Below are 14,163 nucleotides of genomic sequence, written 5' to 3' on the forward strand. Positions count from 1 at the left end.
GCCATGGACAGAGGAGCCTGTTGGGCTGTACAGTGCATGCATGGGGTTGCAAAGAGTCGGACACAACTGAGCGACTGAGCACATTTAAAGAGTCTGGAGTGATACTAGGTAATTTGCATGTAATTAAAAGTAAAAAGCTTCATATGTGGAAATTTTGACTAAAATTGAGACCATTAAAGCTAACCTAGTAGCAGTTTATTTGTAAGCATATGAAAAATTTGTGTTACCTTTGGGTCCTAAGTAAATTTTATTTTATTTCCACTAACACGTATATGGGCCACACAGGCAAATGGAGATACAGGTCAAGAAAAAAAACTTTTTTTTTTTTGCCTTAGCTATGTACATAATTAGGAGAGTTTGAGTCAAGTCCATAGTTTCTCATAACTGAGTAGCCCGATACCTAGAGAACGACCGATTTTTACATTTAGTGCATCACTTCTGAGTAGTAGTCAGATAGATGAATGTCAGCTGAGCTAATGTTTTCTTATTAACCCAAGAGCTGTAAACTATTGAGTAATCAGTTCTAGCTCTTGGCTATGTAGAGCTCAATATCTGCTCCCTTCACGGTTTCAAAGGAAATGGGAAGGTAGTGATATTGCCTTTATCAACAGTTCTTAGGCTTGATTCATAAAAGTATCTTGTTAAATATGAGACAAATCATTGAAATATGAGACAAAATCCATTGGAAAGGTAAATAGGAAATTTTGATATTAACATGTATTCTTCAGGGTAGATTTCCATGTTGTCAAGAAATGGACAGAGCATACCGGGAAAATCTTATTTTCTATTATTAACTTTGTATATATTTTTCAGAATAGGAATTCATCTTTTATGATCCAGTTATGTTTCTAAATGAAGTTATTTGATGACTACAGTCCAAAGATAGGTTCTATCAACTCCTAGGTATTTATTGTCTTTACATATTCATGCTCCCTTAGAGTTATACCTTTTTTCCTACATTTTTTTGTGGTAACATATACATAACATGAAACTACTATCTTAAACATGTTAAGTATACAGTTCAGTGGTATTAAGTACGTTTATATTCTTGAGCAACCATCACCAGTACTCTTCCTCTTGCAAAACAAACTCAATACACATTAAACAGTAACTCTTTACTCCTAGTTATACTTTTTGGTATGAATGCTCTCCAGTTTTATCCCTCTAACTACATTGTAAGCCCCTATAGGGAGCAGTTATGTATTAGTTACATAACATACACATTTGTTACTTACTGTCAGTCCCTGTTCCAAGTGCTTTGCAAATACTAACTTGCATAATTATTCATCTTTGTATGTTGCAGAGGGTCTAGCATGTGCTTTGCATGTGGGACACATAAAATATTTGTGGAATGAATTTCGGTACCAATTAAGCATTTCCAAGTGACTGTTGCTGTTCTTCTGGTTGGAAAGTTACCTTGGGGAAATCGATTTGGGGAATAATCCGACACTGGGTGCAAGTTTAAAGAAATTCTTTATTTTAGCCATACTTAGGCCAGAAGAATTGATGCTTTTGAACTGTGGAGTTCAAAAGAAGAAGAGAAGACTCTTGAGAGTCCCTCAGACTGCAAGGCAATCAAACCAGTCCATCCTAAAGGACATCAGTCCTGAATATTCATTGGAAGGACTGATGCTGAAACTCCAATACTTTGGCTACCTGATGCGAAGAACCGACTCATTGGAAAAGACCCTGATGCTGGGAAAAATTGAAGGCAGGAGAAGAGGACGACAGAGGATGAGACGGTTGGATGGCATCACCGACTCCATGGACATGAGTTTGAACAAGTTCCGGGAGTTGGTGATGGACAGGGGAGCTTGGCATGCCGCAGTCCATGGGATTGCAAAGGCTATAAGAAGTGATTCAAAGCAGTTAATGTTTTCCTTTCTGCCGGGACCCGCGCTCTACTCAGAAATCTAAGACTGGGGAAAAGGGAAGACTTTGCGGCTAGAAGGCAATAGGCCAGGTCCGAGCGCCAAGAGCGGGCGGGGGCGGGGCCTCGGGCGGGGCGGTGCTCCGGGGGCGGGGCCCGACGGCGGGGCGGGGCCGGGGCCGGGGCCTGGGCGGGGCGCGCGACGGCACCGGGCGGCGATGGCGGCGGACGGGGACTGGCAGGATTTTTATGAGTTCCAGGAGCCGGCCCGGAGCCTCCAGGACCAAGAGAACTGTAACGCGAGCCCCGAGGCCGCAGCAGCGCCGGGCGGGGGTGGCGACGGCTTCCCAGCGCTGGCCTGCCACTTGGAGGAGAAGCTGAGCCTGTGTTTCCGTCCCTCGGGTCCGGGTGCCGAGCCCCCGAGGGCGGCTGTGCGGCCCATCACCGAGCGCAGCCTCCTCCAAGGGGACGAGTGAGTGCGGGCCCAGGCCGGGAGCGGGCGGGAGCCCCCCCTGCCCCTCTCCAGCCCCTCTCCAGCCCCTCTCGCCCTGCCCACTGGCCCAGGGTCAGCAGCCTCGGCGGGACTCCGACCGCAGGCTCCTCCCCGCTCTCTCCTTCCGCCTCCAACTCTGGAGTCCCGCCCCTCCCAGTTCTCCCACCTCCTTCCTTGAGGCTTTCGGCCTCTGAGCGCCTGGGAATTTAAATCTCGTGTTCTCCTGCACCTCTGCGAGCCCTTACGCCTCCTCCTGCTTCCTGGAAGCCAACCTCTGTTTGGTTTAGAGAGGGGTCTTCTTGTACTGAGCCTCATAGTTGCAGATAGTACTTCCTCGGGCACATGTGTAGTCATTCATCCGCTCAACTAGAATTTATTAAGCGTCTGCTACGTGCTGCTTCGCACTGGGAATACCAAGGTGACTGGACATTGCCGCTGTCAAGCAGCGCGCAGCCCAGGGTGGAAGCTAGATTTGTAAACAAACATTTTATGGATGTTACAAATGCACTGATACATGTGCAAAATACAGCAGATTTTGTGCATGTGTGTGTGAAGAAAAACTTCGTAGAGAAAACTGGATCCTGATGGATGAGTGGGAGTTTGCCTGGCAGGTGAAGAAAGGTTACTAGTATTCTAGCTCAGGGATACAGTGCACGCAAAGGTACTGACGTTGAAGCAACCTTTATGCCACAGGAGATTATTGGCTTCATTTGAGAACTCAGGTTGAGTGCGAGTCCCCACAGAGGCAAAAAGGAAAAGATCTGGTTATTAATAGGAAGGATCACCTAGTCTGGTAGGGAGATTGGTGCACAAACAGGTAATTATTGCAGGGCAATGGTCAGAAATTCACCGGGATTTATGAGAGCTAGGAGAATGGAGGGTTATTTAACCTCCCAGAACCCCAGTTATAATTTAGTTAAATAAGGGTTGTTATGCACCATAGTTTTCCTCCAAAAGATACTGAAAGGAGTGAGAGTGAGGGATTTGACAATATTGTAATGTAGGGGGAGAGGAGCTCTGGAGAGCCTGAGGGTAAAATTATGGAGTACACACTGAGGTTGTAGGTAGGGATGGATTTTCAGAGCATTGATGGAATGGATAGAATAGAGGTTAGGGAAGAATGCTTCAGCTGAAGCTCCATTACTTTGGATGCAAAGAGCCGACTCACTGGAAAAGACCCTGATGCTGGAAAAGATTGAAGGCAGGAGGAAAAGGGATGAGATAGTTGGATGGCTTTATAGATTCAATGGACGTGAGTTTGAGGAAACTGGGAGATGGTGAAGGACAGGGAAGCCTGGTGTGCTGCAGACCATGGGCTCACAAAGAGTCAGACTGAGCGATTGAGCAACAACAAAGAATGCTTGAGAAGAAGGCTCCATGGGCAAAGGAAGGGGCTTGTCATTTGATGGTTTTCTTTCCTCTGCGAATCAGAAGATTTATCAGGAGGAGGGAGCTGGGAATGGAGGCCAGTGGCTTAGCTAGCAGGTTCAGGACCAGCTCTGTTTAGAGATCATGTCTTTTCATTGGTCCCTCTGTACAGTGTTCTGCCCCGGCATAGAAGGAAGAGTTTATGATTAGATATTATATACACAGATATGCAAGCTTCCCAGGTGCCTCACAGTGTGAAGAATCCCCTGCCAGTGCAAGAGACACAGGTTTGATCCCTGTGTTGGGAAGATTCCCTGGAGTAGGAAATGGCAACCCATTCCAGTATTCTTGCCTGAAGAATCCCATGGACAGAGGAGCCTGGTGGGCTACTCTCCATAGGATCACAAAGAGTTGGACACGACTGATCCTGCAGTCAGTGGCAAAAGACATTTTAAGCAGTCTATTCCCAAAGAGAAGATAGTGTTATGCATAGGTTTATATACTCAAAATCATTAGACTCAGGGCGTACTCTGGATTTTAAAATCATTTGTTATATATTTGGGTTTATCAAGAGTAGCTTATCAAAACGAATTAGTGGTTTGTACACAGATAAGATTCCCTATTTTTCATTCACCTGTACTGTCTGAAAAGGAGTGTATTTTAGCCTTTGCTTAAACCTTAGGTTGATACAAAACTTTTGTTACTCTTGATAATGACTTCTCATTACATTGGTGGTACTGCAGGTTCCTTGATTTGCGAATGCATAAGAAATCAATCTTTTCTAAGCAGGAGTTGCCTGCCACTCTCATGGTCCCTGTTCTGTTGCATAAACATGCTCTCCATTGCTTGATAGAGTTCATCCCTGTTCCTTTCACTAGAGAGAGTTGAGAATTCTTTCACTCAGATAGGGCCCTGCCTTAGGGCACTTTATTCTTTTCTGAGTCCCAGTTTTAGTTTTGGTTACATACAGATTGTGCTTATTGGCTAAAGTTTTACTTTAGAAGGGTCTAGTGAAGGACTGAATGTCAGTGAGACTTTGACCTCCTTTGGAAAAGAGCCGCTCTGCTAGTTGTTTATGACTGGCTGTAATGCTTTATGATAAGGATGAAGGCAGTTTCTGTCTTGATTGGAGTATTCTAGAAATCTTTCAGTTAATCCGGCCTTGTGTCCTTTCAACCACAAATGTTCTGGCCTTGGTGAAGATAGAGGACTGTGATTTGCCCTTCATTTTCTTGGGAGATCAAATTCACCCACAGTCAATGATTCTACATGAAGTCTTCCGCCCCACTTGTCCTTTTATTATGGCCTCAATTAAGAAGGAAAAAACAGCAGACAAAACAAACCTCAAAAACTCTGGACCGTCTTCACCTACTAGAATATCCTCGTGGTTCCTGACCAGGGTTAGGTGTATGGTCAGTCACTTAGTATTTGAAAATTTTCTACCCAGGAAGAGGTGGGCCAGCAAGTTTAGCAACCCACAGTGTTTCCAATTTGAGCACATTGGCATTAGAGGAAGTGAGGATTCCAGCAGAGAGGAGGATAGGAATGAACCATGCATATGAGGGATTTGCTGGGTAAATGAGCCAGTTTTCTTGAGATTTTTGTGTTCACATATTCATGGAGGCTAATATGCATTCAACAGCCAAATGTCATTTGGGGATTTTCTGTTTTTGGCGGTTGTGGTCCCATTGCTTCTCTGTAGCACCAAATTCCAGTTCATTAAATCAGTATGTTGTTTCTCTGTTTTGAAGCTTGCATTCTTATTTTTATAATCCCAGTGGTCTTATTTTTGTATCCTAGTATCTTACACACTTAGAAAAAAAACCACCCAATTTTTTAGTGGCTTATTCACAATTAGATACTTGTTAAAAATGTTACCTTTTTTTTTTTATGACTTGTATGTGTGTATCTCTGACCATTAAATAGCTTATTTGTGTAATGTTTAACTTTACTTACACTAATTAAATTTAATTTCATTTATATTTATAAATTCTTTTTTTTCATATAATGCCTTTTAAAAAAATACTGGTTATTACTTTAGGACTGAAACTGAACTTTGGTCATGAAATTGGTTTGCAGTCCTTATTTTGGTGTGGTTTGGAGCTTTCATCAATATAACTCATTTGAATGAATGCTTCGAGTAATAGCACTGGAAGAAATGTCAGCCATTCTAATCCAAGCTTCTTGTTTTAAAAAGAGCAGCTAATACCTGCAGAAGTTAAAGTACATGGTCAGAGACTGATTGAGGATGAATGGAGATAAGAGTCTATTTTCTGAATTTAGTCAAGTGCTCTTTCCATTTTACTCTGTTGCCTCCCCCAAATTCTGTTTGTTAACAAGGAAGAGTAATTGCATTGGGTATAATCTGTGTATTTTATTGTGAACTCCCTTTCTTTCCCTTTTCATCTTATCTCAGTCTTACACTATAAATTAGATATTAAGCCCTAGTCTCATTTTGAGGCTGAATTCCTTCTCCTGGAAATTCTTTCTCATTGGTTAAAGAGAGATTATTCACTCTGTGGAATAGTCTATATGTTTGGAAGTTACGAAAGAAAAATATTTGTAAAGCACAGTGTATTTACTACCTGTTTTGGCTTGGGAAGCACGACTTAACTTTCCTGTGCTTTCATTTCCTAATCTGTAAAATGGGGATAATAATGGTTCTTCATGGTACTTCTTTTGAGGATTGAATGAGCTAATGTAAGTAAACTGCTTAGAATGTGTGTAAACGGTTTAGGTAATACCTGTCACACCAGACAGTGAAAATGTTAGCCGTTGACTTGTGAGTTTTCTGTTCCATGTTGTCTTTCCTCAGGACTTGTTAGCCCGATGGCTGGGTTTTCCTTTAGTCTTATTCAGGAGGCTCTGATTTGTTGATGCTTTTCTGAGAAACAGTAGGTCTCCTGTTTTTGTTGTTTTTTTTTTGCTGTGATATTTTTTTGTTCTTTCACTGTAGTACTAGATACCTGTTTAATAATGATAGACAGAATGTTAACTTTCATTGATTGTAGTTTTTTTTTTTTTTTTTTTTAAGGATTTGGAATGCCCTGACAGATAATTACGGAAATGTAATGCCTGTAGACTGGAAGTCATCCCATACTAGGACCTTGCATTTGCTTACTCTGAATCTCTCAGAAAAAGGGGTAAGTTAGGATTTGCACCAATAGTTTCTGAATAACTGATTCTGATAATGGAACTAAAAAGTAGTGTTTCTATCTAACTGCAATTCATTGAGTTGCTTCTTATTTCCAAGCTTATGGCAAGTGAAGTGGTCTTCTTTTGCCATCTTGGTTTTTGCTACTGTGCACTTGCTAATATTTCCCTCTAGCCCTTCCCTAGCACACCCTCAGCTTTTTATGTTTAGCTAAATTTTCATCACCTGTGTATGAACAGCAATGATCAACATTTTTTTTCCCTAGCTTAAATAACATAGCTTTGATACGTTGTGAATACTCAGTAAGAACCTTAGGCTTTGATTTAATATATGGAGGCTCCTAGAGTGTCTACAGAGAGTTAACTTTCTGATGAATTTAATGCTGGATGTAACATGTTTGAATACTGGAGAACCTTTAAAAGACATTTCAAGTCTTGGTGTTTTGATGTGTTCTTGGCTGACTGTTGGAGGCTGCTATGTATGTCTTGGAATTGTAAAGTGAAGACACCTTGAGTAAGGAGTGTGAGCACAGCTGGAAGGACAGCAAAGGAGACAGAAAAGGGAAGAGAACTGCTTTAAGTGGAAAATCACAGTGTGGTTTAACGCTGATGAGAAAGGAGACCAAATGGAAGTTTCAGGGCTGGACTATTTAAATTCTTCATCAAATAGCATTGTGAACTCATGCCAGGTCTTTTGGCATGCTCCTTATTTCATTAAGTGTATTTGTGTAATTTCTGGGAGTATAATGCACTAGGACTGTATTTTAAATAGTATTGTTAATGTTTTATGAAACGATTTTCTTATAAGTGTGACTCAGGAAAGCTTGCTGCCTACTATTTCTAGTAAAATATAGGATTCTGACTATATTTCTTTGTATTCTAGTATATACAGGATTTGTTTGTTCCAGTTATTAATCTCCTTAAGCTGTTTTGCAGGTTGACCTGACATACATTTAGGGGAAGGAATAAAGCAAAATATCTTATCCTCTGTCTTCTGTTTATTTGGATCTTAGCTATCATTCTGGGCTTAGTTCAAGTTTCCCTTCCTCTCTGAAGCTGCCTATTACTGTTTTAGCCTTTGCTGATCTCATGGAATTATATAATTTTAGAGTTGGAAGGGACTTTAAAGGACACTTAATCCAACCTCTCACTTGGGGGGATTCCCCATTTACAGCGTCTCTGACAGATGGTCATTCAGCCACAGACTAAATCCCAGCAAGGAAGGAAAATGCACTCCTCTCCGTGGGAATCGTCACACTTGTCGGGGTGTGAAAATCGTAAAGGACTTACATGTCCCACAGAGCTTGACCCCCAAGTCTCCTGGGTGCTAGTTCTCACAGCACTTGATCTGTGTCTTAAATCATCATTGGTGTCTCTTAATAATTATGTTTGTGGATCTGTCATTAGATTGTAACTTCCTGGTAGATATCTTTGTGTGTGTCTTCTCAGTAACTATCACAGTGCCTGGCAGATAGTGAGAACTAAGACAAGTGTTTGTTGAGTGAACAAATGAATAATCTCATCAGTTAAGACTATAGGGTCAGAGACCATGGTGGAAAGTTTTTAAAACTGTTTTCTATGTTACTTAACATAGTGCTGTATCCACAATAGCCAGCCTGTGAGTACTTTTTTGTTTGACATGATAAAAAATGGTAGAGGAGATCTTTTCATAGTTTCAAAGAGAAGTACTTTATTCACATGAACAGGACATCTAATCCAGTTCTACTGAGTATTGTTCTTTGGTTACCTCCTGGGATGTCACTCCCTTTATCTGCCTTTTGACTGTTTTCAATGCCAGAGCAATGGCATAACCAAAGAAGTGATTAGTAGTGACCTGGAATTTAGTACTCATGCTCATTGTAAAAGCTCACCTGGAGAACCTGGTAGGGTAAATGGACAAATGATCATCTCACATCTGAGTATCTTTTTTTTAAAATTAATTTTATTTGTTTTTGTCTGCACTGGGTCTTTGTTGCTGACAGCGGGCTTTCTCTAGTTGTGGCAAGTGGGGACTGTTTTCTAGTTGTAGCTCAAGGACTTCTCATTGCGGTGGCTTTTCTTGTTGTGGAACACAGGCCCTAGGGCCCTTGGGCTTAGTTGCCCCATGGCATGTCGCATCTTCCCGGACCAGGGATTGAACCTGTGTCTTCTGCGTTGGCAGTCAGATTCTTAACCATTGGACCACCAGGGAAGTCTTAACATCTGTCTATCTTCACATGATTACGCAGGTGATGAATACAACCAAGATGAGATGTCTAGTTCTTGGGAATGAGTAGCACATGTTAATTTCCTGAAGAACAAATGCACAGCAAGGAACTATGCAGGAAGGAACCATGTTATTCTATTAGGTAGCATATAATTAATTTTTTTAACCTGGGAAGTTGCCAATTTGTGCCCTATTATTTCCATAACTGAATTATGCAAAATTTATCTTTTGAAACCATTCTTTAGATTATTTCAACTGTAAAACAGGGTTTGTATGAAATTTTTTTTGACAAAGAGGGAAGAGATTTATTTTGCATTAGGATGAGACAAACAGGAAACTACAGCTCCCTAGATTTCAGTTTTTAATTTTTTTTTTTTTAATTGATGTTCAAGATGGGACACTTCTAAATGTGATAGGTCTTTTCTAGAGGAAGGCAACTGGTACGTTCCAAATTCTCATAGGGGCACATTTTTTCCATTTGAGGCAGCTTCTGTTTCGTACAGGAAAACAGAACCACGGCTCTGTATCTAAACCTGGCACAGAAAGGAGTGATGGGAATGCTTGGCAAAGACAAGGCACATTGATGCCTAATGGGAGCGTGAAGAATGATACCCATGACAGCCAAGGTTAGTTTTCAAAGCCCGAAAGGGATTCCAGCCCTTAGCATATGCCATCTCTGTGGGGAATGGGCTTGGCTCCCTCTCTGGAAAGATGGTCTGGGATTATTATTTCTGTTGTCATGGAAATTTATTCTAATGGCTTATTGGTATCACTCATGTGTTTTGGCAGTAGCTGCAAACCTGTTCTAAATCCAGCGCCATTCTTGATCATGCTTAAGTGATAGGATGCTTCTGAATTGTTTTGCCTTAGGAACATCTCCTGAGCCATATTCTTCCTCCTACCATGCGTGTTTCTTTAGAAACCGGGACTTTATTGAATGCATCTTGGTATATTCAAGAGTAGAAATAGAAGATAATAAATGTGTTCCTTAGGAGTAATTTTAAAACTTTCACTTGTCTATTAAGGGGAAAAAAATAAGACAGAACTGTGGTCGTCAAGTTACAGCACAGAACTGTAATTTGAGGGGAGGAGAGTGCTGAAGTTTTAGGGTCAGTGAGTGTAATTCTTAGGGTTACTCTATGTCATCATCCATCCTTACGTGGCCAGTTTCGTCTCTGGTTCTACAGTCTTGAAATTAAATGTCCTCTGTCATCAAGAGCCAGATCTCTCGACCTTTCTCCTTTCTTATTAACAGGATAACTTAGTTTAAAAAAGTAAACTAAAGCTACAGAACTTAACATGAAAAAGCAATCTCTCCCCTACTTACTTTATCATCCTTGATTTCCACTTACCTGTAGCAGCCACTTTCAGCTACTTCAACTGTTTCTTCTAGCAGATAACATTCTCCTGTCATTTTACTTAATTTTATTCTTCAACTTTAGACTTTATCCATTGACTTTCAATCCAGAGGTTGAAGGTTTAGCAGTCTCAGAGTCATCCCTCTCTCCAACCATAACCCTCACAAAAACTTTGGTTTTCCCTCATCGTCCCAATATAATTATGTGAAAATATTTCGTTGCATCTTCATCATTTGTATTGACTATTTAAATGTTCACATTTAAACATTTAAGTATGTTTTATGATGGCGTTTCCTCTTGTAATTTTTTTCCTTCGGGTCATAATAATTGCCTTTTTGTGGTTAATTGAGGTTATCATCAGCTCACTAATTCAACCTCAGTAGAGCCATAAAGCTCACTTTAGTAAATGAAACACACTGGGCAACCTGTCAGTCTCTCTTTTCTTTCCCCTGTGTTTTTCTTGATTCCTTCTGCAGTAACAATTCTAATCTGAACCGGTTACTGTCTAGTTTAGCTCTGTAGCCATCATTCTGGGATCTTTACTTCACTGTTGTTACAAGAATCCCCTCCACCTCTTTCTTGGGTTAGATCCAGTGTCTGCTTTCCTTTTTGGTTTTCCTCCTGGTTTTAATGGAGCATGTTCTGGAGTAGCTTTCTGAGAAAGGTTCCATGAGAGGTAAATTCTCTGAGAACATCCCAGCCTGATGGTTCAGTGAGAAATCTGACGAGGAGGTGTGTCCTCACTGCGGTGCAGCGCAGCCTCGCTGCATGTGGTGGTAGATAGGGCGGGAGGGCTGCTGTGGCTCCTCCCCTGGCCTGATGTTGTGAGAGGCCACGCTCTGGGGTTTTTTCCCTGGGACTTCTCACCTGCAGGTTTTTTCTTTTTTTTACTCTGTGGTGTGTGTTTTCCATTAAATGTGAGACCTGTGAGAAACTACCAAGGTAGTAGGGACCTACATCCATCCAATTGTGTCTTCAATTTTATATATATAGTATATATATATGCACACATATATACAATTATATATATATACTTCTGTGTATATATATAAAAATGATTTTCCCAAGTAAAATGCTATCTTTTTAAATTATATACTATCTGTTAGAAATACATGGTCATGGACTTCCCTGGTGGTCCAGTGGTTAAGACTCTGCCTGCCAATGCGATGGCCACAGGTTTGATCCCTGGTCTGGGAAGATTCCACATGCTGTGGACCAGCTGAGCCCATTCTCCGCAACTATGGTAGCCCTCTCTCTAGAGCTTGTGCTCTGTAACAAGAGAAGCCGCAGCCTTGAGAAGCCCACACACTGCAACTAGAGAGCAGTCCCTGCTCACTGCATCTAGAGAAAGCCTGTGTGCAGCCATGAAGACCCAGGGTAGCCAAAAGTAAATAATAATAAAAAGTACACGGTTGCTTCTTACATAATTCCTTGCCAATCTCTTCTCTGAGAACTCAGTTTCCACTCCGTCTGACGAATAGAGTTCTAATTTCAGTTGTATTCATCGTCTGGATGGTCATGTCATGATGGATAGAGGATAGCTAGATGATCGCTTGTCCATTTTAAGCTGCTGGGTTTTCCACCTTAGGCCTTTACAGTTAGTAAACTCGAGGCCATTATTATAGGAACTGTTGATGTTGGCACGGGCAGGTTAGAGGACACCGTATGAGCTAGACATGGTGAGATACCCTGGGGATGCCAACAGCAAGCAGCTCTTTAGCATGAGCCTTAGGCATGAAGAGAGGTCAGGAGGGGAGCAAGCTACCAGGACCTGTGGAGAGAAGCCATGCAGGCGAGGTCAGCTCGACAGGTGCTGCAGCCTTTGGAGTCTGGAGGGGACAGACAGCAGAATATATGCCCAGACTTCTCCCCCCACCCCTGCCCCACCTTCTAGCTCCTGCTAGTATCTGCTAGTGTGTTAGGCCACTAGGAAACCGAAAGTCAAGGGTATCCTTTGATGTAGTCCATAAAGGTCAGTGTTCTACTGGAAGGGCTAAGTATGACCCTTGTAGACGGTTCCCTTCTGCCAAGAATTTGATTGCTTGTCTTTCACTGTATTAGAAGTTAGTCTGCAAGTAACAAACTTTTGTTTTCTGTGGAATTTTGACATATACCAATCTTCCTATTAGATCATTAATTAATTAACATTTGCTACTAACCCTGTCTGTGCCCCCACCCCCGTTTGCTGTAATTCTCTACAAATTGCTGTAGAATACCCGATATTTTCATACTTCCTGGACCCTCTTCCCCATGAAATAAACAGCAAAGTATATGTCCGTTTGGGCAAAAGGGACTGTATGCAGCCCCCTGGCAGTTTCGTGTTTGTTCTGCATTCCTCTCCTTTCTGTCTGAGGTGGCTGTGCAATGTACCTCACATACTGCCTGGTACAGAGTAACTGTAACGAGGTCTGCCTTTTGAAACTCTCAGCAGATGCTTCCCTTGGCAGCCCTCTGGACCCAGACACTTTGACTTTGTTGTGATCAGAAGGCCCTGCTTTTAACAGTGGGTCGTTTTTGTCTTTAGATGAGTGACAGCTTGCTCTTTGATACCTCAGATGATGAGGAGCTGAGAGAACAGCTGGATATGCATTCAATCATCGTCTCCTGCGTCAACGACGAGCCCCTCTTCACTGCAGACCAGGTACAAAGGAGAGTCCCCTCCATCAAGGAAAGGGAACCTCGGCTGCAAAGCCATTTCTTAGTGTGGCCATTAAGTGACTGGTTGTTGGAACTGAGTTATTTTCCCTGTGTTTTCTGGTAATATAGGCTTAACAGCTTCTGAGGAAAGAAGAAAGTATATGTAATCCGAAGCGGATGGATTATGTTAGTTGGGAACATCTTTCAATATATGCAGTTTTCCAAGATAAGCTTTGTTAAAACAGTATAGCAGGTTACTTTAAAAGAAGGCTGTTGTTTCCACTGGAATCAGAAAAAATACTATTTTTTTTCCTCTTTCGTTAGATTTGAGCAGACATGGGAAAACTACATCTGTGCAGAAATTACCTAGTTTCTCTAAAACCTATGGAGAAGTCATTAGCACTTACTAGAAGTCCTTATTGTATACCCAGGAAAGAAGTGAGCATTATTCCTGTGGAATGCTCTAATAATGTCAACCCTGTATTCATTTAAAACCTGTTGAATCAGCTTTCTCATTTTCTGAATACTCCTCCCACTTCTGCTCTATTGTCAAACTGTGGTGCAAGAACTTCTTCCTGAAATCATGTTCCACGGCTACTGAAACTGTGAGTTCTGTATTTTTAGGTTGGAAAGATGAGGTCAGTAAAGAGATGTATGATGACAAGATTGGGAGGGGTGCATTAAAAATGTGTCATCTTGACGCTCCTTCATCATATTTGTGGTTGGATCATCCTAGGCTTGAAGGGAGCGTGGTGCTTAAAAAGCAGGATGGTAAGTCAGATGACTGAGTGCGGGAAGACCCTGATACTCTGGGGAGAGGTGTGGCCCTCAGAGTTCATCGCCTGCTCGGTTCTGTGCCTGAAAACCAAGCTGTCCCTGCTTTTGACTGACAGAAACAGATTCTTTGGCTCTTTCAGTGTCTTGTTTTTGTGTTTATTTTTTTTGTGTTGGTTTTTTTTTGTTTAGTTTTTGTGTTTAGAAATACCTGTTTTGGAAATTCTTCTTACTAAATTAGTGTAATCCCCACTCCTTCAGGTTTGCTTCTATTTTTCCTTGGTGCTGAAAGGGTTAAACTTGC

General features: G+C 41.7%; 1 protein-coding gene across 2 annotated transcripts in view; it reads left to right on the forward strand.

Moving 5' to 3' along the window:
• The first annotated feature begins 2,054 nt into the window (after nt 1-2,054).
• FEZ2 (fasciculation and elongation protein zeta 2) overlaps nt 2,055-14,163 on the forward strand; it is a 43,993-nt gene continuing 31,884 nt past the window's right edge. For both annotated transcript variants that reach the window (XM_065927396.1, XM_065927398.1), the window contains exons 1-3: nt 2,055-2,342; nt 6,766-6,874; nt 12,973-13,089. In XM_065927396.1, the coding sequence (XP_065783468.1) occupies nt 2,089-2,342; nt 6,766-6,874; nt 12,973-13,089 (480 nt within the window). In that variant the 5' untranslated portion in view covers nt 2,055-2,088. The remainder of the gene's footprint in view (nt 2,343-6,765; nt 6,875-12,972; nt 13,090-14,163) is intronic.

The sequence above is a fragment of the Muntiacus reevesi genome, chromosome 3 (assembly GCF_963930625.1).
Source record: "Muntiacus reevesi chromosome 3, mMunRee1.1, whole genome shotgun sequence".
NCBI classification, from domain to species: domain Eukaryota; kingdom Metazoa; phylum Chordata; class Mammalia; order Artiodactyla; family Cervidae; genus Muntiacus; species Muntiacus reevesi.